Source organism: Monodon monoceros, unplaced genomic scaffold, assembly GCF_005190385.1.
Source record: "Monodon monoceros isolate NGI ecotype Baffin Bay Population unplaced genomic scaffold, NGI_Narwhal_1 Super_Scaffold_7, whole genome shotgun sequence".
Classification (NCBI taxonomy): domain Eukaryota; kingdom Metazoa; phylum Chordata; class Mammalia; order Artiodactyla; family Monodontidae; genus Monodon; species Monodon monoceros.
Window position 1 is genome coordinate 8,022,149 of NW_021703784.1, and position 25,013 is coordinate 8,047,161.

At 40.8% G+C, this 25,013-nt stretch overlaps 1 protein-coding gene across 1 annotated transcript; it reads right to left on the reverse strand.

Annotated features, from left to right (window-relative positions):
• Positions 1–3,196: 3,196 nt before the first annotated feature.
• STT3A (STT3 oligosaccharyltransferase complex catalytic subunit A) lies at positions 3,197–25,013 on the reverse strand. The gene is made up of 18 exons (XM_029208423.1): positions 24,948–25,013; positions 22,743–22,869; positions 21,908–21,968; positions 19,532–19,653; positions 19,007–19,152; positions 17,725–17,815; positions 16,308–16,414; positions 15,231–15,395; positions 13,791–13,971; positions 12,812–12,967; positions 11,773–11,864; positions 10,927–11,082; positions 10,490–10,678; positions 9,455–9,571; positions 9,235–9,337; positions 5,181–5,369; positions 4,045–4,160; positions 3,197–3,479 (listed from the first exon to the last, which is right to left on the reverse strand). The coding sequence occupies exons 2-18, from the start codon at positions 22,828–22,830 to the stop codon at positions 3,441–3,443; spliced, it is 2,118 nt and encodes a 705-aa protein (XP_029064256.1). The 5' UTR covers positions 22,831–22,869; positions 24,948–25,013; the 3' UTR covers positions 3,197–3,440.

Here is a 25,013-nt window from a genome sequence, read left to right on the forward strand (position 1 = left end):
AGGTACCTAACTGAAACCAAAAGGATTAAGTTTATGCACTGAAGGTTGAACCTGTGAGCCTTCTTTCCTCACTTTACTCCCAGAAATCTGGCAGCCTGGCTTGTATCCTTCAGAGGACATAAAAGCCTTCTCAAGGGAATCTTACCTATATAGAAGAAAAGATCTAAAGATACCAATATCAGGGATTTCATAATGTAACAATGCAGCCAGATCACAGGAGAATGAAGCCCACATTCAATAAGCCCCACCCCAAACCAAACAGACCTTCCAGTCATCTTTTTAGGGTCCCACTCTTTAATAAGAGCAAACAAGCAAGACTTTGAAAAGGCCTTTAATATGAAAGATGTCCAAACAAAGGAATATTCAAACAAAAAGCTCTTGGATATTAAAAAAAATACATGATAGTAGAAAAAAGTAAACAAAATAGATAGGTTAGGAACAAAAAGTTCAGGAAATCTCCAGAAGGAAGAATAAAGATGGGAAACAGAGGATTAAATATAAGAATATTGGGAGACTAATCTAGGAAGTCCAAAATCCAAGTAACTTATTTTTCACAACAAGAAAGGGAGTCGGGGGAATCCACAAATGACTCAAGAAAATTTCCCAGACAAAAGAACTTGACCTTCCATACTTTTCCCATACTTTCCATACTTTACTTTTCCAAGGTTAAAGTACCCAGCTTCTGAACACATCATTGGGAAAATTTGAAAATAGTACATACAAAGAGGTCTGGGGAGGGAGTGAGAGGGAATGGACACATACAAAAAAAATAAGAATCAGAATATCATTGCATTTCTCAGCATTTAGAAGACAGAAAACAATGGGCCAATGCCTTCAAAAATAATTCTAAGGAAAAGTTAATCCCAACCTGGAACTCTATACCTAGCCAACCTATGAATCGTGTGATGACAGACACTCAAGACCTCAAGAAATTTATCTCCCACACACTTTCTTAGGAAGGTAGTGGTGATAAATCAAGAAAGAAGTCAGGGGATTAACACACAATATAACAGTGAAAGGATACACCAACCCAAGAGGTGTGTAGCAAACCTAGAGAGTAAACCAATCCAAACTGGAATATACCAAAACAGACGACATCTCTAAGAATGAATACCTAATAAGCTGAACATACTAAAAGGATGCTGGCACAAATGAAGGTGAGTCTGGGGAGAAATCAGTGACAAGTACAAAACACAAGTGAAAAAACTCCCTTCAAAAATGTTATGCAGAAAAAAAAGTAGTAACATTATATATACCACGTGGCCTAGTTGTGAAAAGCCTTAAGGTAAAAACTACTGAGTTAACCTAAACCATAACTATAATAGAGCCTTGAGATGGTGAGAATATATGTGTCCATGGGAAGAGCAGGATGGTGAAAAAGAACCAAATCCTCAATTTCCACACTAGAAAGTCAACAGATGATACCTAAAATTGAAAAACCAACACATAGCAAAATAAAGCAAGTCATTTAATGATATGGAGGTAAGTAATATGAGAATCAGCTGAGTTGAAAGTGGTTCCCTCGGGGGGGGGGTGTGGAAAACAGTGTTGTTCCTTTTTAGAATTATTTGATTTTCTTTTACACTAAGTGCACTGTAACAATGGAAATTAGAAGTAAATTTTTAAAAACTATAGCTTCATGTACCCTAGAAAGTAACAAAATTAAAATCATAAGAGTAGGGCTTCCCCGGTGGCGCAGTGGTTGAGAGTCCGCCTGCCGATGCAGGGGACACGGGTTCGTGCCCCGGTCCGGGAAGATCCCACATGTTGTGGAGCAGCTGGGCCCATGGGCCATGGCCGCTGAGCCTGCGTGTCCGGAGCCTGTGCTCCGCAACGGGAGAGGCCACAACAGTGAGAGGCCCGCGTACCGCAAAAAAAAAAAAAAAAATCATAAGAGTAACAAGTACAGTGATAAAGGGTTATCCCATTCCTACAGAGGTAAATCACTAATGATCTCTAACTGGTATTACTCATATTGGTTAGAAAAACAAACAAAAAACCCACCTCTGAATAACCTCTTCCACTAGGGAGGAATTCTGTATATAAATCAAGTCATGTATTTACATATAGTAAATCAAATCTTACATCAGATCTAAATCTCACCCACAGTTGAAGCACGTGGTACATAAAACTGGTTTGGAAGGCTGCTTCCTGGGTACACAGGTAGACCTGAGCATACCTTTAGGAGCACCATTTTGACTTATCTGAAAGTCACGTCATTGCTCCTGTTTCTTAAACAGGTTAACAGTAAAGCGTTACCTTGTATTTTTTTTTTTTTAATAACTAAGGGTTTATACACATCACTGACATATGTCTTAAAATACATAAAATACCCTATTGTAACGGAACATAAGGCTCTTTGTCCTGACATTAAATATAGATGGAACTCCTGTGCTTTTTGTAGCTAATTTGGCAAGGGCTTCAGAACCAGATCATGGAGCTTGTTAGTGATATATAATAATAGAGGCTGAGACTAACGGAGAGAGAAGCTCACCTTTAAATATTCACAACAGTTTTAGTGCATGAGCTAAAGGAAATCGCTAAAGGATAAGTGAGAGTACTGAAAAGCTAGATTTCAGATAGATACGTATGGTTACAAATCAGCTAATTCAAAAACACCTACTGACCATCAAGTTCTATACACGATGTTGGAGGAGTTTCATCCTCTCCATTGAGAATAATTTCACTGTTTGCCTTAAGTCTTCAAAACTACTGATTTAGTATCACTGGATTTACTCCTGCATAAAAACAAAAACACCTAGCTAGTCCCAAAGACACTGGTGAGATCAGGTCTGGCTAGCCACCTTCTGTCCCTTGTAGTCAAAGAGCCTCTAAGGACAAGAGATGTTGAGAACAGAGACATGATGGCAATGCAGCTACCTTTCCTGCCCAGAAACGGCACTCCTCTGGTCCCACAAACTTTTATTCATTCAGTAAAAGCTTACTGAGCACCCACTATGTGCAAGGCATTGTGCTAGGTACTGCAGTTTTTGAAATGACAAAATTGTTTGTATATGTAGGATCTGAGCTAGTCCTTGATAGTTCTCCTGATTTGAGAGAGAAAGACAGAATGCCCCTATGTGGCTCATTTAGGGAGCTAAGAGCACAGATGAGGTCTGTTTTCTGTCCTTCTATCAGCCCAGCATAAACTTTAGGCTTCCTCAAATCAGTCATAAGTCAAAACAAATAAGGCACATTTTTAAAAAAATTCCCCCCTTTAATTGACCAAAGTAAAGCCATGACATTTCATTTGGTAACCTGCTCAGAATTATAAAGATCATTCCATTTGGCTCAGCCCATACTGCCCAGGACAAAACCTCCAGACAATTCTAATCTCGTCGCGCTCTGTTCTTATAAACTGCATATTTTTAAACCATCTTCAGCGCCCTAAATGTGACACACTCAGTGCGAAGCAGATCAGAGCCGAACGGACGTAACATTTATGTCCTTGACAAGCCACGATTATCCAGGTCCTTCACCTGCCAACAGAAAGGTATCAGTTTAATATTTACAATCATCAGGTCAACATGGGAGAGCTTCTCTACTGAGCTGGGTTCACCCAGATGGGGACAGATTATGTTGGATTATGCTGCCTGGTTTGGCTCTGGTGTGGGACTAGCTACTCTTCCAAATACAGCAAGAGTTCTCAACCTTTTCTTACGTAAGAGATATAACACACTTCTATGTGACTCTCTATGCCATAAGTTCTTCAGTGGGAGAGAAGAAAATGTAGTTCGAAAACACACACACGCTCTCCTCCTCTCCCTCTCTCCCTCTGTCCCTCTCTTTCTCTCTCCCCCCACCGCTCCAAGACTGACAATCACTAAAACAGATCAAGTCTGGCTCCAACTGGAAAAATATCACTGTAACCACTTCCAGGATGACAGAAGACTGGAGTGTCTACTTTCTAAGAACAATCTAAAATAAAAATATTCTAAGTGAGTCGCAAGCTACTTTTTAGACATTAGAAATATCCCTATTTTATAAACATGTGGCCCCGTTTTTAAGCACTAGAGCTGCTTTCTCAGTGTTACATCTGCTCACCTTGTATATCCTGACCAGCCAATGTTCTGTGGTATATGCTTCCTCCAGGACATCAAGCTCAAAGTCTTTATTCCCAATCTCAGCATTCCGAACACGGTCATAGCCTAGTGGACGCTCTAGAGAGTGACAAAAATGGAGACACACATCTTTCTACAGTGCTTATTTCCTACAGAAATACTAAGTCAACTTGATTAATCATCCCACTGGAATGTTATTCCCTAGCATGCAGTTTGTTTAGAGAGTAGGGCCTGCAGAAAAGGACATCAGTTAGTAAGGGCAAATCAAGTGTTACCCTAACTCACGTCCTCTCCGAGATGATGCTTGGCAGAGTGCACGGAGGTTATCTCTTCTAAGAGACAGAGGGCTGACTTCCAAGCACCTTTGTTCCTGAGGATTACCACCCATGGCCTCTGTGATACACTAGCAACCCTTCTGAACCTATCAGATGTCACAGGCCTGCATCTAATTCAAAAGTAGTCCCAACTGCAGAACTAAGAAAGGAAAGAATTCAGAAAGAAAGACTTAATCAAATTACTTTCAATTTATCTGAAGAAATGTAAAGTCCTTTATCTCGCTCTATCCCCTTTCACATTCCTTTCTCCACTACAATACCGTTTACTGAGAGGCAATAAAAAGTAATGGGCAAAAGCACAAAAGCTAGAGCCAGACTGCCTGAGTTTAACCTGACCCTGCACTAGTTATGTGCCTTTGGGCAGTTAAGGAACCTACTTGTACCTCAATTTCCTCATATATAAAATGGGAATAATATTAGTATCAACCTTTTGGATTGTTATAAGGATTAAATGAATTAGTAGATATAGAGCACTTAAAGCAGTGCCTGGCATATAAAAAACACTGTATGGGGCTTCCCTGGTGGCACAGTGGTTGAGAGTCTGCCTGCCGATGCAGGGGACACGGGTTCGTGCCCCGGTCCGGGAAGATCCCACATACCGCGGAGCGGCTGGGCCCGTGACCCATGGCCGCTGAAGCTGTGCGTCCGGAGCCTGTGCTCCGCAACGGGAGAGGCCACAGCAGTGAGAGGCCTGCGTACCGCAAAAAAAAAACAAAAAAAAAAAACACACTGTATGTGTTAGCTATTACTATTGTTACTGTTGTTATTATCAGGAATCACTCACTGGCTTCTGTGTAGACTTGTCCAAAGCGGTAGTAACACATCTTGTACATGAGGCAATTGAGCAGCACTGGAGAACCCTCACGGTCCACACGGAATTCTCCAGTTGGAGTATAATAATCATGTTCCTTGATATGTTTGCCTGTATCTGTGCTCCCTCCAATCCGGACCATCCACAGAAATTTGTTGATGTCTAGAAAAAAAAGAAAAAGAAAAAACTGCTGTTATCACAAAGGTTGCTGGAGCTAAATCACCTAATGAAAGGTCACTATGTCTAAGGAAATTCCCCAAATACTTTTCTAATGGGGTATAGTACCATTTAACTCTAAGTTATAAAAATAACAAAGCTAATGTATGGTCAAAACTTTTTTCCTCAAAATATACAGCTTTTCCTATAGATTTTCCTGTAGACTCCTAAAATCCTAAGCTATTGGCCCAGACTTAGGTCATAACTGAAGTTAGTCCCAAGTATTAGCTAGGGCTAAGCTGTCCAATATATTAGCTATTAGCCACATGTAGCTGCTGACACTTGATATGTGGCCAGTCCAAATTAAGATGTGCTGTAAGTATAAAATACATGATGGATTTCTAAGACTTAGTCCAAAATAAAACAAAAAAAAGTGGGTAAAATATTTTGGTTACACATTAATGTTTTAGATATATTCAGTTTAATAAAATTATTTAATTCATTTTCCCTGTTTCTCTTTACTTATTTTGATATGGCTAATAGAAAAAAAAATTTTTTTAATAAATTTATTTATTTTATTTATTTATCTTTGGCTGTGTTGGGTCTTCGTTGCTGCGTGTGGGCTTTTCTCTAGTTGCGAAGACCAGGGGCTACTCTTCCTTGCGATGAGTGGGCTTCTCGTTGCGGTGGCTTCTCTTGTTGCGGAGCACGGGCTCTAGGCATGTGGGCTTCAGTAGTTGTGGCACACGGGCTCAGAAGTTGTGGCTCGCAGGCTCTAGAGCACAGGCTCAGTAGTTGTGGTGCACGGGCTTAGTTACTCCACAGGATGTGGGATCTTCCCGGACTACGGCTCGAACCCCTGTCCCCTGCATTAGCAGGCGGATTCTTAACCACTGTGCCACCACGGAAGCCCCGCTAATAGAAAATTTTAAGAATACATACGTGGGTCCCACATGTCATTGGACAGCAATGACCTAGGGAGTAGCAGCTTTACCAAAAAGGTAGAGAAGAGAGAATGTGCTCCCTCTTGACCTACAGTTGCAAAGTTACAAACTTCTAAAGCACAGGTATGAGAAGTCAACATTTCTATGTCAAACACACTACCAGGCTCCATAAATACTGACGGCACCATCAACTCAGGTTTTCTCTTAGAATATGTCACTCCCTGTATCTCCCCCAAAGGCTTTAGGGAAATAGACGATTAGTATAAGATGAATCATTGATCCGTAAGAAAAGATTCCTACTGCCCTACTAAAAAGGGTTCCAGGGAATATCACAGTGGTGAAGAACACAGACTCTGGATCTGGACTCTGGATAAACTGCCTGGGTTTGAATTCCCACACTGCCAATTCTAGGTGGGTGACCCTGAACAAGTTACTGAACCTCTCTGTGCTTCAGTTTCCTCATATGTCGAATTAGAAAAACAGGAGTATCTGCAACGATAGGGCTGCTACAACATTATAAGTAAAAGCATGTACCTTACATATTGTTTGTCACATAGTAAGTATTCAAGAAATAATATTATTATCCTCATGGAATGTCTGCAATCGTACCTCCATCTTTCAAATGGAAAACCTGAAGCACAGCGACTTGCCTAGACCACACAGCCAGAAATAGGACCAAAAATAAAACCCCAGAGCATCAACTCAACTATCTTAGAGTACTGATTTTATAGCTCCCTGGCAGGTATGTTTGAAGCAAAAAGCTGACAAGCTTTGAGAATGGAAGACTGCACAGCAAAAGAAATGATCAACAAAATGAAAAGGCAACCTATGGAATGGGAGAAAATATCTGTAAACCATATATCAAATAAGGGGTTAATATCCAAAATATATAAGGAACTCATACAACTCAATAGCAAAAAAACCCCCAAATAATCCAATTAAAAATGGGCAAAAGACATTTTTCCAAAGAAGAGATTCAAATGGCCAACAGAAAAATGAATGAAAAGGTGCTCAACATCACTAATCATTAAGGAAACACAAAACTACAATGAGGCATCACCTCATACCTGCTAGAATGGCTCTCGTCAAAAAGACAAAAGACATGCTGGTAAGGATGCTAAGAAAAGGGAATACTTGTGCACTGCTGGTGGGAATGTAAATTGGTACAGACACTACAGCATCAGTAGGGAGGTTCCTCAAAAAATTCAAAATAGAACTACCATGTGATCCTGCAATCCCACTTCTGGGGATATATCCAGAAGAAATGAAATCAATATCCCAGATATCAGCAGTCACTGCAGCATTATTCACAATAGCCAAGACATGGAAACAACCTTGGTCTATCGACAGATGAACAGATAAAGAAAATGTGATAGATATATATATGTATCATGGAATACTAAAGATTTCAGGGAACTATCCATTTCTACCACATACGTGTGTACATTCGCATATATAAACATACATATGCACACATACATACATACACAAATACTTTTCTGTACTATCTGGATAATTATTATTAGCAAGAAAAAAACCTATAATCACACACAACCAAATGGTGCTGAAACAACTGCTTGTGAAAGTTCAAATCCATGGGACCACATCCCTGCTATCATCATTCTTCCTCTGCTTGTACAAGACACACCACACATAGAAACTAGTCTTATTACTTTATACTGACACTTTACATATACTATCCAGGTGGATTTGTTAAGTCTGTCTATATCAGAAGCCAGACATAATCTAAAATCTGAACATCTCTAAGAAGCAACCACATATTCAAAGAAAATTAAGACAGAAATATGAGGTAATTATTAACTGCAGAAAACAAGTTATTCTAGATAAGAATGTAACCATGGTGTACAGGTTGACTCAGCAGTAAATAATATTTACTTAGTCAGGATGAAAACACTTTATCTGGATTTAACCAAAAACTGATCATTAACTCTACTGAGAAGATGCAAGACAGAAAGGGGGAGGGGATCATACAAAGAACTAAATTCCTTATCTACCTTAATAAGAAGTTGACACAGCGTATCTAAAATGATCGATCAATGAATAGCAGGATATACATATTATTTAGAAATATGTACGTAAGTACTAGAAGAAATAACTGAAGGAATAATTTTCCTGGGAACTGGTGTTATAAAGTAGTTTAGGGGCAGAGGACTTTTTTTTTTTTTTTTTTTTTGCAGTATGTGGGCCTCTCACTGTTGTGGCCTCTCCCGTTGCAGAGCACAGGCTCCGGAAGCGCAGGCTCAGCGGCCATGGCTCACGGGCCCAGCCGCTCCGCGGAATGTGGGATCTTCCCGGACCGGGGCACGAACCCGTGCCCCCTGCATCAGCAGGCGGACTATCAATCACTGCGCCACCAGGGAAGCCCTACCATTTTTATTATAAACCTTCAGAAGTATTTAACATTTAAAAATATAAACAGGTATTGCTTTAATTTTTTTAAGGCAGAGAACTATATTTGGATGATTCTTCTAAACATACGATTTTGCTAATAATCACAGGGAACATGGTTAACATATGCCATATAAATATATATATATAAAACATTTTAAGTTGGCAGATGATTCTATGGCTTAAACCCACCAAAAAATGTTAATTCTTAAGCTCATTTTCAGAAGCCTTATATTCTCTGTTGTTCACTGGTTGTGGAACTACTCCTAAGTCTTTAGACAATTATAGCATGCCATATCTACATGAGAAGAATTCTTTATATCTACTTCCTATCTGTTGCTAAATAAATAAATAAATGAATAAAAATAACCAAATCTCAAGTTGCAAATACTTAAAAACTTCCCCAACTAAGAAAATATGTTGATAAGATATTGGTAAAAGGATAGAAAAATAAAGAGATTCATCTAGTTTTCTTAGAATCTATGCCTTGTAGCTAGAAGTAGAATCAAGTACATTACCATCAGAGGAATACCCAGTGAGGCCTCCAAAAATGACCAGCACATAGCTAACATCAAGCTCCCTCATGATCTCGTAGGCTTTTTCTTCTGTGGATGCCATTGCCTAGAAAAACACACGCACGTTTCTCAGCGCAAAATTCCAGGCCATATGACCCCTCATGGAGAAGTATTTCCCACTAAACCCTGTGCATCAAACACTCAAATGACCTCTTCACCTTACCTGCCCTACTCGAGAAATATGGGTATTATTCCATGTGTTGTTATCCACTAAAATAGTCCGATTCGCCATAGCTGTAATCTGGTAGCCATAATCCCACCATGACATGACCTTCGCATCCTGAAAGAAGAATGGGAGATGGAAATAACAAGCTTCTCACTGCCTCCAAAATCAAATACAAGAGGGGTGGAAGGGCATCTGACAGGAAGTGAGATATTGCTAATTAATCAGTTTCTTCACAGAATAACATATGCCCAACAAGAAAATACATCTTGGTACCTGGTCCTACATTTACATACAATCATGAAATCTCAACGCAAATTATACAACCCAACATTGCCAATACTTTCATCCCAGATCATCTTATACAAACAAGCATAATGGTGCGGGAGGTGTAGTGGGCCGTGCAGTATTTCCAAATAAACAGCCTGGTGTCCTCAGATAACCGTATTAAATAAATGACCAAAAACAAAGGCACAATAATCAGTTACTAAAAAGAAGGGGGGTGGGGGAGGGGAAACAAATCACAGGATAGGACGAAAAAGAATTAAGAAATTCTTATAAGAATCTAACTCAGAAGTGCCATTCCCAGCAGCTATTGGAAAGAAAATCACTTCAGATTCTCAAATGGTATAAACCAAAATGTTAAAAGTGGTTATCATTAGGTGATCCTTTATGGAAAATTTATGTCTCCTTTTTCTTTTCTTTGCTTCTATTTTCGGATTTTTCTACAATAAACATGCATTATTTATTAACTATTTTTCTTCTTTTATAATTGGAACGGCCTACCTCATGATAAAATCACCATGCTGTCAATACAAGTGTCCAAGCAGAGTGCAGATAATTACCAGTAAAGGTCGCTTACAGAAAAAGTCCTGAATTGAATGGAGGTTGACCTTTAAGGCTCATTCAACACCAGGTTCGATAGCTCCAATTTCTCCAAGCTTTCCACCCATCTAAAAGCTATCTGATTCACTCTAACATCCAATGTCTCTCCCTTCCTCCTACCGCACAATCCCACGCCTCCCAAAGCTTCACCTCTGGAGTATTGTGACGAAGCCAATAGTACGCTTCTCGGAAGTCATCAAAAATGATCCTACTACCATCCCCACCACGAGCAGACAGTACAATGGACGGAGAGGAGTAGGCCTCGCTGGTCACCCAGGTTGAATGAAAGGTATAGGTGATGAGAAAGAAAGCCATGACGAGTATCATGCCACTCGCCACCTAGACAAGGAAGAACAACTGTGTTGTAAACCAAATTAAATTTATGTAACACAAAACAGCTTCTTACACACAGTCAGTAATATAGATGAGATGACTCAGAATAAATTAGAGGCTATATGAGTTCATTCCGAGCTGACAGTGCTCTACTTTACTCCCCCTCACTCAAACAAACAAAATACAAATGCAAACACACACACAAAGACACACACAGTTCCCCAAGGCAGTGCTTTGCGTTGCTTAATTCTCACTTCATTCTTAATAGGGTAGGTAGAATCCTGTTGTTTCTTGTTCTTCTTGTCTGGTCTACTTATGTCCAAATTCTTCATATAAGTGGACAGCACCTGAGAGACTCCGATGCCAGAAAGAATGCACATAACAGGCGCCAACACTAGCATCAGACGCACCTAAAAAAAAAAACGGAAGCAAGATCACAATCAGTGTTTTACAAATTACAGATTTCAACCTATTAGTAGATGATGACATCAATTTAGGGGTTTTCAACAAACATGATTTGTCAGTGAAATGGAACGAAATAGAAGAGAAAATACTTGATACATCTATAGTAGAATATATATATATTTTAAAGTTTGTTTTTCAGGTCTACATGTATATATGTATACCCTGAGCAATGATATGATATAAAATGTATTTCTTAACTGTGGTTTGGGATCAAAAAAGTGTGAGAAGCACTGACTTAACTGCAATATATAAACTCTCTTCTCTCTTTTAACAACCTAGCACTCAGAACCCAGGCCTTTAAGAAAAAAACATCATCTCCCTTTTTAGGACACCAGAAAGAGAGGGGAAGGAACCCGCCCGGGGTCAATTTCTCCAACAAGTGACCAAGTGCCTTTCCCTAACACAAGGGTTATGAATCCAAGGAAGGTGGGCCCCACAATCAGAATGTATGAGTGCCCCATACATTCCTGGGAAGGATCAACAACAGTGAGCAGCTTTACTACGCAGCCCCTCAAGCGCTCAGAGGGAAGCCCCGGCACAGCATCAATACTGAACCTGCCATGCAGGGGTACGAAGAAAACCCTCAGAGCTAGGGGTGGAAAGGTTCGCTAAGACTGCAGGCATTCATTCCTCACCATCACAGCTGAAAAGTACATGCTGGTCACACCATACATGATGATGAAAATCCGGGCATCAGACAGGTTGCTAAAGCAGTAATAAAGACCAACTACAAAAGTAAAAGTAAAAAGAAGTGAAAAGCTGAAAAAACAATCATAGATACATGCAAAGATGTTACTACAGCACTCTTTAAAACAGCAAAAAATCTGAAACCACATAAATGTCCAACATTAAGGATGTAGTTAATTACAGAATATTTATAAAATAGAATAAAATACATGAATTAAAGTACTGCTGTGGAAGTTTATGGACCATATGCCTTCCTCTTTACACACCTTTGTACTTAAAAAACTAACAAATGATATATCTTATATATTATTTCTCTAAAGTAATACTAAATAACAAATTATCATGATTATGAAATTTTAAAAGTCAGGAAAAACTCTATCATCTCACTTCTAATCAATAAATAAATGGATGAATATACATCAAAGCGTTAACAGTAGCAACAGGTGTGTGGTGAGAACTCCTGAAATTTTACTTTTTAAAATATTTGTCTATATTTTTACAAATGACAACTTACTTTCATAATAAGAAAAGAAAAGTTACTTTAATAAAAAACAAAGTCCCTACCACTGGTAAATTCTAAGATATATCTGAATTGGCCAGAAGATAAGTTAGATGAAGAAGTTTTACAGTCAGCTATGCCTATTCTCAAAATTCAATACTGCCAAGAAGATAAATGGGGAGGAGTCAGGGATGAGGGGTGGGGTATACTAGAAGCACTCAAAAACCCTGAACTAGGGCTGAACTGTAACTTATGATACAAATGAACAGAAAACTGTGAGACTCTGAACTTGCCAGTATCTGCAATTGTTCAACTTCTGCTCTGCTTCAAATATTAGAAAAATGTGCTTAGCCATCCTCTGTACTGCATAGATAAACAGGCAAAAACCAAAAACAACAACAAAAGCACAAGGATGAGGGTATTTTACTTATTTTGAATCAAATGATGATTCTTAGAAAGAAGATCACTTCAGAACAAGGCAAACAGACCTGGAAACATGAAGACGAGAAGCTGCAGGTCGAAATAGTACGAAGACCAGGTCGTAGGCTGATGCTCGGACACAGAGGCGATGATGGGGATGTTGTTCTTGGCATAAGAAGGATCCAGCAGTGAGTAGAAACGGCCTGTCCAGGGAGATATTTTTCCTGGCAGCAAAGAGGCAACAAATATTTCACAATTACTTCTGAAACAAAATAACATGTGATCCTAACTAATCACAACTTTCCATTTTAATAAGCTTCTCTGAGACAGAGGACTAGGTTTTTGTTTAAATGCCACCAATACTTTGAGAATTTCACTCCTTCCTTTCTTTCAAACTTGAGAGTATTTTTGTCAGCACAGTCAGTAGAATAAAGTCAGGTTGTATATAAACTCAGAGAGAAGGGAGGCAGAGATACTTCCTAGAAGGGTTTTAGGACCAATCTGGTCAAACCAAGGCCAATGCTATAAACTAAGTCACTCAGCCCTCCAGTGGTGCTCTGAATACACAGAGTCTTGGGCAAAATCAAATCAGACTCTGAGAAGTGTACGTGAGGAAGGTGAAGAGAGGAGGAAAACGTGGCATGCTACCCAAACTAAACAGTCACGGTTTTGTCATATGGGATTAGATGAGGCCACACTGTAGGGCAAGCAATGTTAGGATTTCTCCCACCCTACCAATAGGAAAGAAAAGGACACACACACACACACACACACACGAGAAAGATTAGCATGGTAAAATACAGTCCTGTCACCAAGTGTAGGTCTTCTGAGATTAAGAGCTGATCTAATATGATTTTCTTTCTATGCTGAATCCAGACACTGGCTGACAATAGGATTGAATGTGCAGAAGTTGGACTTTATATGCTTGAAATCAAGAGAAATAGGAGGAAAAGAATGAATCTTTCTGTGGCCAGGAAATAACCCATATTTTTGGAGTTTATTCTATGTTCATACCCATTTACACTTAATACTAAAAGCCTTCCCTACCTGTCAGCATGAGGAGAGCTCCCACGGTGAGAAGGACAAAGCCTACCAGGGAGATGACACTTCGGAAAAGAACTTCAAATTGCTGTGGATTCAACTTGCTGCGTAGATAATCCACAAAGGCATGGATCTGGCAGAGACCAAAGACCCCAAAGGCTGCCATGTGCTCTGATGAAAGGACGGGCTGTAGGTGAAAGCATATGTATGAGATTGTTAGGAAAAGAATGGGTCCAGCCTTGACCTGAATTATCCTGACCAAGTTCAGACCAAAGGGTCCAATGAGTTCTAAGGCCACCAAGGAATTAGGACCAATCTAGAGGAGGGTCTAATTCACCTACCTCATTTTTCAAAGAATATTTAGAGTCCTCCAAAGTGTACCACACTCTATCATTATCACATCTCTGGCCTTTGCTCAGGCTATCTTGAGTCTCGATTGCAATTCTCACTTTCCCAAAATTTGCATTCACAGAAATTCTGATCATTCAAGGCCCAATGCAAATACCATTTCCTCCTAATCTACCAAACTGAAATCCATCACTCTCCTCTATATTCCACACACTTTAGATCTCTTCCATAACTTAGACCAATGGTCTCAAACTCCACCAGGCATAATCATGGCAGGGGACAGGAAGAGGGGGGGTTTAGACAGACTGCTAAGCCCTACCGCCAGAGTTTCTGATTCAGTAGATCTGTGGCAGGTCCCCAGAATTTGCATTTCTAATGAGTTCCCAGATGCTGCTGACACTGCTGGTCCAGGAACTACATTTCTAGAACGACTAGACCACAGACTAGTGGTTCTAGAAGCATGTGCTTCTTTCCCAACAAGACTGTGACTTCCTTAAGGGCCAGAACCACATTTTTACTTTTAACATTTCCCAGGTATTAGCAAATTGCATACAGCAGGTGATCAGTAACGAAAAACTTGCTGACCTGAATAAGGGTTCCACTTTCGTAAGAATTTTACATGACAAATCACACATACCACATTATTCTCTGACTTAATAGCTGTCTCTTAACCCTGTTGGGTAATGTAGTTAAAAGGTTCAGGCTTTGCTTGCTAAAGAACTTTCACTTGGGCCCGATTAAGAAGTTCAGGGGTCATTACTATTAAATGGAGTCATTCGCATTAAAAAGGACTGAAAAAGATAACTGTGATCACTCACCTTAACTCAGCTCAACCAAAATATCCCTCCTCCTCCCATAAACCTAAGCCAAGTTAGGAGTCATTAAATTCAAACTTCATGAACAAATATTAACACACTCCAGGAGGCAGACTTTAATGACCAATAACTCTGTTGCTTCAGTTAACAGAAGCAGTGTTAGCAAGGTCAGACCTGTGAATAAGTTTTACTATCCTCACCAGAATCCAAGATAAATCAATTTAGTTGGAGCTGCCTAGAAAAAGTGGAAGAAGCTAAAAACCTCACTCAGTCTAGGGCTCACCTGGAAACCCACAAAGGAGATCTGCATGGAAAGGATGGTACCCAGGCAGTAAACAGTACAGTAGGCCACATAGATCCGGTGGGAGAAACGTCCTGTGAGCATCAGCACCAGTACATGAAGCGGGATCAAGTTGATCAAGAACACATAACCTCCCCATGAAGAGACCTAGGACAGAATAAAAAAGAAAAGTTCGTCTGAGCACTCCTCCTTGGATCACCACCATTGTACCTTAGGATGTTACCTGTGACCTTTTTTTTTTCTTTCTGCAGTACGCGGGCCTCTCACTGCTGTGGCCTCTCCCGTTGCAGAGCACAGGCTCTGGACGCACAGGCTCAGCAGCTATGGGTCACGGGCCCAGCTGCTCCGCGGCACGTGGGATCTTCCCGGACCGGGGCACGAACCCGTGTCCCCCGCATCGGCAGGTGGACTCTCAACCACTGCGCCACCAGGGAAGCCCTACCTGTGACCTTTTTAAAGAACATCTCTTTACAGTAACCAAAAACTTTATTTACACCAAGTGGTTTAAAGAGTTTAAATAATTGACTTCTTTAAGTAGGAAAATCAAATTAACACCCATTACTGTAACTCAATCCTCTGTTTGCTATGGCTCCTGCCATCACGATCACAAAACAAGAGGCCCCCAACTCTCAGCATTAATCTGGATACACCCTACGGTAAGGTCACACAGAGGATTTAGGGATTCAAGGGAAACGTGATCAAGTGGAAGCAGTTAAGGAAAGAAGTCTCGGTGTTTACAAGTTTGAACAGAAAAAAATATACGTCAGGAAAGGAAAAATTTAAGGGGAACACACCAGAAAAGAGAGTTGGCCAACCAATATGTACCCATTATCTGGAAACCTTTAAAAATTAAAAGAATTATCTCTATCTTGCTATTATACAATGGATATGCCTGCCTGCCTTGGATTAGGCTTTGTATGGACACAACAGACTATATAAAGACTTTTAGCCTCTAGTTCATGGTCTCAAAGCCCAAGAGCTACTTCCAATTTATATCAGTTGATCCCGATAGGTATTCAGACATAGAGAGACTCCTGAAAGTAGGGAGTGAAGAGTTACCATGTAGAAATAAGCAAGGGCACACTTGGCTGCCCAACAGATGGAACCAGTCTTTACTGCTTTGATCCACATGTAGTAGGTGAGTAGCATGCAGAAGATGGCAATCCCTGCAGAAAGAACACAAAAATCCAGTAAAAGGCCATGCTGGAAGAGTATTTCATACTGTTCTGGAACAAACTACCTGGATTCATATCTCAGACCTACTACCCATTAACAGTGTAATTACTCTACCTCCCTTTGTCTCAGTTTCCTGTAAAAGAGTCCATAATAGTATCTACTTCATAAAACTATTGTGAAGACAAATTTAACTATTGCATGTAAAGCACTTAGAACAGTACCTAGCATGCAGCAAGCACTCAGTAAGTATTAGTCATTATTACTACTATTCTTTCCAGGCACTAAATTCCCTGCTGCTTCAGTCCTAAAGATATCCCGTACTATCAAGCACCAGCCTGCCTCTACATCTTACCACAAGCTGGTCCATATGCCCTGACTGCCTCTCTCCTTAATGTCTGCCTAACGAAGTTCCAACTTCAGGGCCCAGTTCAAATACAACTACTTCCAAAAAGCCTTCCGTGATCCCCAAATCTGAATTAATCTCTCCTCTCACCACGTTCCCAAAGTACTCTGCTCACCCTTCTCTCATGGCACATTACTATCTGCCCATTATTATTAATTTTTATAGTCTGCATTAATCTGTGTTAATAGATTATGGGCTAACATAATTTTATTCATTATCTATCCCTATAATTCCTTAATTATAAGCCAATACTCCTATTCATTAACTATCTTTATAATACCTAACACTGTTTTACCAATAACATTCAATAAATACAGGCTGCATTGGAAATAAGTCAATAAAAGTCACTACAGTTCTAAGAATACCCACTCCTCTCATCTAGGAAAATAGAGCAAATGATTACAATGTTAAAACAACAGTACCAACCAACACTAAAACTTAACTCTACTTTTAGGAGTACAAAGATGAGCCAAAGGCCTTATATAAGGAAAATTACCAGCTACCTTTCTAGAGGAAATGACAGAGAGAAAATATAAACTTGTCTGAGGTCCCTTCCTGCCCATTTTTTTTTTTTTTTTTGGATGTGGACTGTTTTTAAAGTCTCTATTGAATCTGTTACAGTATTGCTTCTGTTTTATGTTTTGGTCCCCTGGCCGAGAGGCATGTGGGATCCTAGCTCCCCAACCAGGGATCAAACCCACACCCCCTGCACTGGAAGGCAAAGCCCCAACCACTGGGCCACCAGGGAAGTCCCTTCCTGCCCATTTCTAATCTTCTCACCCAGACACCATTTTTGCTATCACTAAACAACAGATTTGAACCCAGACTCTACTGCACTTCATGAAGCTCTACTAGATAATGAGGTGAACAAATCCTCTTCAGCCCTCTAAGTCTTACCTTCATTATCATAGGAGCCAGCCACAGATCGGGAGATATAGCCAGGAACTACAGCAATCATGGCTGCAGCAAGAAGTCCAGCTCCTGCATCCTGTAAGACAAGAGGGGTAACAGGAAGTTAACACCAATACATCTATGAAAGAGAAGAGAGGATCCACTAGTCCAGTCTGCTTACAATGGGCCCAGAGAACAGTCTGACACTTTCCACAGTAGATGTGATGCTAGAAATGCTAGAAATGTTTGCAGCACAAGAAAGCTACATACTTCACAACCAATTCCCCGCGATGATGACAAGTCTGAAACTGAGGACACACACATGCTAAGAACAGAAAAATCATGTAAGCTGTCAGATGCTGCCCCAGAATGGGCTACTTGGCTGGAGTACCCCCAGACTTATGAGTCCCTACCCCTAACAGTATCTGCACACCACAGGAGCACCAGTCACCCCTCTGCAAGCTATCCAAGGACAACCAAAGGAAGACCACACGGATTGGAGCTGAAAAGCCACCGAAGACAGGTGACAATCTCTCTGGACTGAAGATGCCAGGATCTTAGATAATAAAGCTGGAATATGCCTAGGCAATCTGTGAACTCAGGAGAGAAGAACAACAAAGTATAACCCACACTCCAAAAAAGGAAGGACTTGTCTGTTCGTAAGAGTCAAATTTGGAACAAGGGCAGCAAGGAGAAGGATGAAAACGTTTCCAAATTAAACTCAAGCCCTCCTACTAGTTTATCACCTCTCAGGTATCTCCCTGACACCATAGCCACAAACTAAGAATAGCATGCAAGGAGCCAGGGTCAGCAATGCAGAAACCTAGAAGAAGAGAGTCAGTATTATGGAGTCTACTACAAAAGCCAAGTGGTTTAAGAATTTTTAAATAAACATTTGAAAAAAAAAATCAGCAAATAATTGCTAACTGTCCATTTCCAGTAGGAAGAACTAACCACTTCGGAATGCTTCTTGTAGTTATTTTTCCTCTCCCTTAGATTGTGAGGAATTCAAAATCTAAACCTCATTTTAAACATTTTTTTTCCCATATGTAGCAATTTATATTTGACCTTCATATGTTCTCTTCTAAGGATAAACAGTTGCTAATGACAAGAAACCACATATTCTCGGGAGGGGCTGGGGTGAACTCAGGAATTCGGCTCCGCAAAAGCTGGCTTTAGCCTCTGGCTCCCTGCCCTTCTAAGGCTTTCAGTCCCCCACCCTTTAGCATCAACTTGAGAGGTTCAACAACATTCATTCCCAAGCCTCCTGTCACCCCAAATCCTTCACCTTGAGCTCTTTGGTAAGGTGGTACGTGACGATGGTGGTGAAGGAAGAGAAGAGAGGGGCCAGGAACACACAGACATTCCGAATGTCGATGGTGATGTGGAAAAAATGGAGGACATGGTAGATTGCTGCAGAGGTGATCATTAAGCCTGTAACAAGAAGAAGAAGGGCCAATAGGTTATCCTAGTAAGACAAAGACCTTAAGGGAAAGAGAAAGGGAAAATCCAAGTATCAATAAAGTGATAACACCGGTTTTGACAAACCACCAGAAACACTAATACAGCAACTGCAGGAGGCCTGTAAATTTCTCTCCTATGGATTCAGGCAGAAGTCCAGAATTTATGGAAAACTACCCATTCCCACTCTCCCATACATGTTCTCCCTTCTATATAAGATCTACTTTTAGGAATCTGCAAGCAGAATGAAATTACAAGTGTCACAAAACAAAGATATTAGAAATAAAAGACACTGTTCCATAATATAAAAATATCTTACTGCTGCAAAGGAAAAAAATCCTGTTCCCCTCACCTGGGTAAATTGTTCCTCCAATGATTCGTCCCAAAGGGTACCAGGCCCGGTCATCAAACCAGTTATGGAATTTATAAAATCCCTCCTCAGCCAGGAACCGGGTAGTCCGATAATTAAAGTACCTATAACAAGAAAGAGATGAATTGTGTCTCCTCCTCTCCATACCCAAACACTTGCCTCAGTTTGCAGTGACTTTTGCTCCTCAGGTTACACCACTGAGGAACTTATCATTACTCCAATAACAGTCAGTTTGGTACCAAAAAGTATTTCAAGCATGAAAATCATTTTACATCACCATAAGCCTCCTCATTTATAGCTCCATGCTTGTCTCAGTTAAAGCACTGCTTCTCTCATAAGGAAATGCAACCGTAGTCTAACCTTATAAGAAAACGCTCAAGAAGGATGCTTCACCAGGCTGGCATGTAGTAGGCATTAGCCCCAGTCAGAAAATTCAAGCACTCCAAAGACAGGACAGCTGAGATGTGGACACCAATAGACTTGACTCTTTTCAAGTGACAGGAACACAGAGAAGAATATTTCCATACCACAGGCAAGGAGACAAGGATAACTTTAGGTGATGAGCATCTCTAAAGATGTGGGTGTAACACCATACGCAGGATGAACATTTTTTAGTCCACTCCATAACACAAACTTCTTAATAAGTGTTTAAACTTGTAATTAGATCTACTCATGTTGTTATCTAAAATAGTTCTGAATGCCACCTCCATGGTAGCATAAAAATACAGACTACATAAAAAATACTTGACATAAAATGCGGACACAGTTCTTTAGGTCCAAGCTATGTAACCCCTTCTCTTAAGTTTCTCATTTAAAAAGAAATAAAAAAGACAAAAATATATATGGAAATAATAAAAATATAAACAAATAAATAAAATAAAGGGAGCTGTTTAATCACTAAAGATAATCATTACTAACCATCTTTCCTGCCCACCCCTCTAACCCCATTTCCTCGTTGGTCAGTCAAGTTTTAGCAGCTGAAGTAAGTAAAGTAGCAGATGGCAGAAATCTCTATCCTTCTGGTTGTTGCTGATGAATGTTATTTTGGTAACTGTCAGGGAGACAGAAGGGAGGGGGGTAGAAGGCAGTCAACGTGTGTCAGAATCATGTCCTTTACCTAACAGTAGGAGAGGCAGAGTGACACAGGAAGTGCAAGTTAGTGGGAAAAGGTCTGGCCTGGGTTCACACCCTGGGCCTCAGTTTCCTGCTCTGCAAAAGAAGTGTCAAATCACATGATCTGTACAGTCCCTTCCATCTCTACAACTACAGAGCAGATGCTCTTGCTTTCCCTGACCATCTCATCTCAGTGTTTGCTCATCTAGAGGGTCTGAGAAAAAGCCCTAACAGACTGGTGATCAAGAAACAAAAGGATATAAGTTTCCTCATTCATGAGAGAGAAAACAAAAAACAGAAAAAACTGATTTGGGAGGCCCCAAAGAAAAGATCTGTATGCCTCCAAAGTGCTTTCAAATATCTACACAAAACAATACGACAAATCTGTAAATACATGCAGGTATTAAACTTGAATCCATGCTCCATAAACTGAATATGCTATTTTTAAGATATCAACGATGTTTCAAGAACCTATGATTCTGGTTCTCCAAATTTTTAATTAAGCCTTAACGTTAGGTAATATAATATAGTTACTCCAGTGTCTAGAAACAGACAAACGTAGATTCACATCATGGCTCCTCCATTTACTCTGTGTGTAACCTTGAATGGTCTTTGCCAGCCTCAGCCACATTTGTGGAAAGGAGACACCACTACCTCCTTCTCGTAGGGTTATTGTAAGGATTTATAGATAATCTGTAAAACAGTTCTTGGAACAAAATGAAGCTCAGTAAATGTTTTTCACCTATGCCTCTTTTTATCTAATAAAATCTCCAATCCAACTCACAGCTTTAAATTTTCCTCAGTGTCTTACAACTTAACTGATAGGCCCAATTTCTATCATATTCACTGTTAAACAGAAAAAAGTCACAGATCTCAAGATCATGACCTATAATTTTTCTTTTGAACCTCAAACACACACCAGGCCCAGGCCCCTTTCCCTCAGTCTGCACCATTAACTGTCTACCAAGCTGAGAAGCCAGGCTTCTCTTAGCTTAGCCAGATCTTAAGTGATAGGCACACCAGCAACGCCTCTCTCATTTTTTAAGAGTTTGAGAGACTCGCTCAAATTCCAACAGAAATGTTTCAAAAGGAGACAATTATCTCCTTTGGAAAACTTGAGAGTTTTCCCCCCAAAATGTATAGAAAGTCCATCCCCATTACGGAGAGCTCACTGGAACGTGAATCTGAAAACCATGAACCTAAATGCTTCCCAAAGGAAATACCAGACCAAGCAAAGGTACTCACGGATCAAATTCATGGATGACACTTTCAAATCTCAGGACAGCAAACAGACGAGTGGAGAATGCTGCAAAAACCAGAGAACTATTATTTTAATGGTAATGTACCATGAAAAACAATAGTAGGTAGTAATATTATAGAGAGAATAGTATTATCCAGCACACAAGTCACAGGAAATACAAAATGATGCTGAATATTTATCCATTCCTCCCACACAGAAGAAACAAAGAAGTTCGCCTTCCCCTGACAATGACACCTACATTTCCACTTCAGTAGGACACATTTAACTACTTATTGTCAAGACCTATGACAACACATTCACCTACTAATATTGCACCCAATTTACATGGTCGTCTTGTATATATGTTGACCTCCCCTCCCCACAACCTTACCTCCCCAAACCTTAGTTTGAAGCAAACTAAGAGGTAAGGAAATCAAGACTACTTATGACTCATGAAGAGCTAGAAAAACCTAAGAAAACAGAGTAAGTTCTGGAGAGATTTTCAGAAATACTAAGGCAACCACAGAAGACAAGTATCTTTTACAAAATTCAGTATCTCAGAGTCCCCGGTATCTCTTTCAGTCCTAAGAGAAAACAGAATTAGTACAGCGTGCTTCTCATTCTTTCCCAGATGATCACTAGTCCCAACTTTTATAATCCTTTTATAATCCTTGTGTTTCTTTTATTTTGCTTTCGCAAAATTCTACTGATTGAAAACAGTAAAAAGAACACATTGCAATCTGCTGGAAAAAAACAAGCCATTTAAGAGAGCCATTGTTGATTTTTCAAGATTTTCTCCTTTCCATATCTGAAGAAAGAGAGGTCCACGTGCACACTCACATAACACAGCAGCCATTGACAGAATTAGAAGCTTCAGAAGTGTGTCCTGCTTCTCATAGGACAACCGTAAAAATCCCAGCTTGGTCATCTTGACATCAATGGGTGGCAACAGATGACACTCAAATAGCTAAAATGGAAAAGTCAAGACCATAAGATATTAAACACCTTCAATTTACCTAATTCAGTTTCATATTTTACGGTGGTAGAGAAACACAGAAACAGGAGTAATGCGCACACCAGAGAGGGTCAGGGCTAATACTAATACCCAAGCCAAGCCTGAATTATGACCAACTGGCAAGTAAGTAGGCACGTCAGGTCTGTGAGTCAAGGACGAAAAGGAATGAGACTCTATCACCACAATTCTGTTTCCCAGTCCTCCCAGCTAACAAGCACATAAGCACAATTGGCAACAGTGTGGTACAACAGGAGTAAAGAAGAAACACAGAAAAAAGGGGGTTGGAGGAAGACATGCAAAGAAAACAGTAAAGACTGGAAATACAGAAAAGAATAATTAAATGGAGAAACAGAGCATTCAAGAAAAGGCAGGATTGTATGAAAGAAAGCAGGGAATGAGCACAGAAGTGAAAGCAGAAGGCTGAGAAATAGAAGTCATGACTGAATCAGCAGTTTACAGCCCTAAATTTCAGCTTCAACTGACTGGCTGCAAACTTTCTGTTCCCAATCCCAGTGGGGTTGCAGGGTCAACTAGAGAGCATGACTGCTCACTCACTAACGCAGGTACAGTCATGCACTCAGAAAGAGAGGAAGATACACATAGATCACTGCACTTTCAATCGCTTACATCACACTATAACTACTGCTCAGATCTACACCCACTTCCCATCAGCTGTCTCAAAGCATCCTGGAATTGACACTGCTGATTTAAGCCACTGATCCCAGAGACAGCTCATGGAACCAGATGACAATCTGGAAGGAAAAGAGAATAAAATTTTCCTACTAAAGCAAAGAAGGGTTGGGCTGGGGTAGGGGCGGGGCGTACTATATTAAAATAAAATGTTGAGGGAAGCAGGCTGTAGACCATTCAGAAGAGTGATCACTTGGCGGACAAGATTTATCAGCACTAATTAGGAGGTTAGCTATTTCTGTTTAAGACAGCACTGCCTTCTTAAACCATAAACTGGTCAAGGACTAAGTGACAAAGAATATGATAATAAAGAATATGCAACACTGTACAAGACTGCAGGGGAAAAAAAGGAACCTGGATCCTTCCTGATCTTTCTCCCACTATTACTAGAGGAAAGGAGTGGAAAAAATAACACTGGACAGGGTGGAAGGCATGAAGAATCATATATTTCTAGCTCCAACTGTGGGAAATCAAGCATCTTTTCCATAACTGTCCCAGAGGGGTGGTTTTACGTTTAATCCTAATCCCAAAGGAAAACCTTATCTTGAAATCAAAACTAAACACCTAACTCCAGGAAGTCCCTAATCCAGCCACATCCCTCAGGTTTGTACTTGTGTTCTCCCACGCCTGAAACAGGAAAACTTACCACCGCTGAGCTGATATGAGCCACACGCCTAGAAGACTAAGCGGACGAAATGAGTACTAGAACCTCTACCTGAAAACTGAGTAAAGGAGCTGGTAATTTAGGCCAGGACCTTAAGGGAGTTTCCATACTGTGCTCTCTGGCCGTGTTCGCACACCGCTAAAGCAAATAAAGGCAAAGTCACTTTCCTTAAAGTACCCGGCATCTGTCCTCCACCTCGCCTGTGCCGGCAAGCTGTGGCCCCCTGTCCCACCCTGGCTCTAGTTCCGAAAACGGCAACTTGCCCACCTGCTGGCTCACACTAGCCCCACCCTCCCCCACTTCTGCTCACTCCTGCGCGTCCCTCCTCCCTCCGTCTCCCACCTTCACGAAATGCAACACCCCGGACACCACCCAGCGCCATCCCACCGCCTCACCACCCCACCGCCTCAGCATCCTGAGCGCCATCCCCTCCAGGACTAGTCCCAGGGTCCGATCTTTTCCACGCCCTCCTAGCCTAAGCGCCCGCCCAATCCTAGACCCCCGCCATCCTTCCATTCCAGATCGTCCCCCACACGCCCCACGCCCCCTTCTCTGCAAGGCCTCAGACTCTGCCCGCGCCCGCGCCCACGCCCACGCCTGACGCCGTTAAAGCCCCACCAGCGCCTTGGACTGCACTTGCCCCTAACCCGCAAGTTATATCCTAGGGTCTTCTCACCTGACCCGAGTTCCTAAGGAATCCGCTCGCCTCCCCCTGCCATACGTTCAGCGGCGCACCCAACCC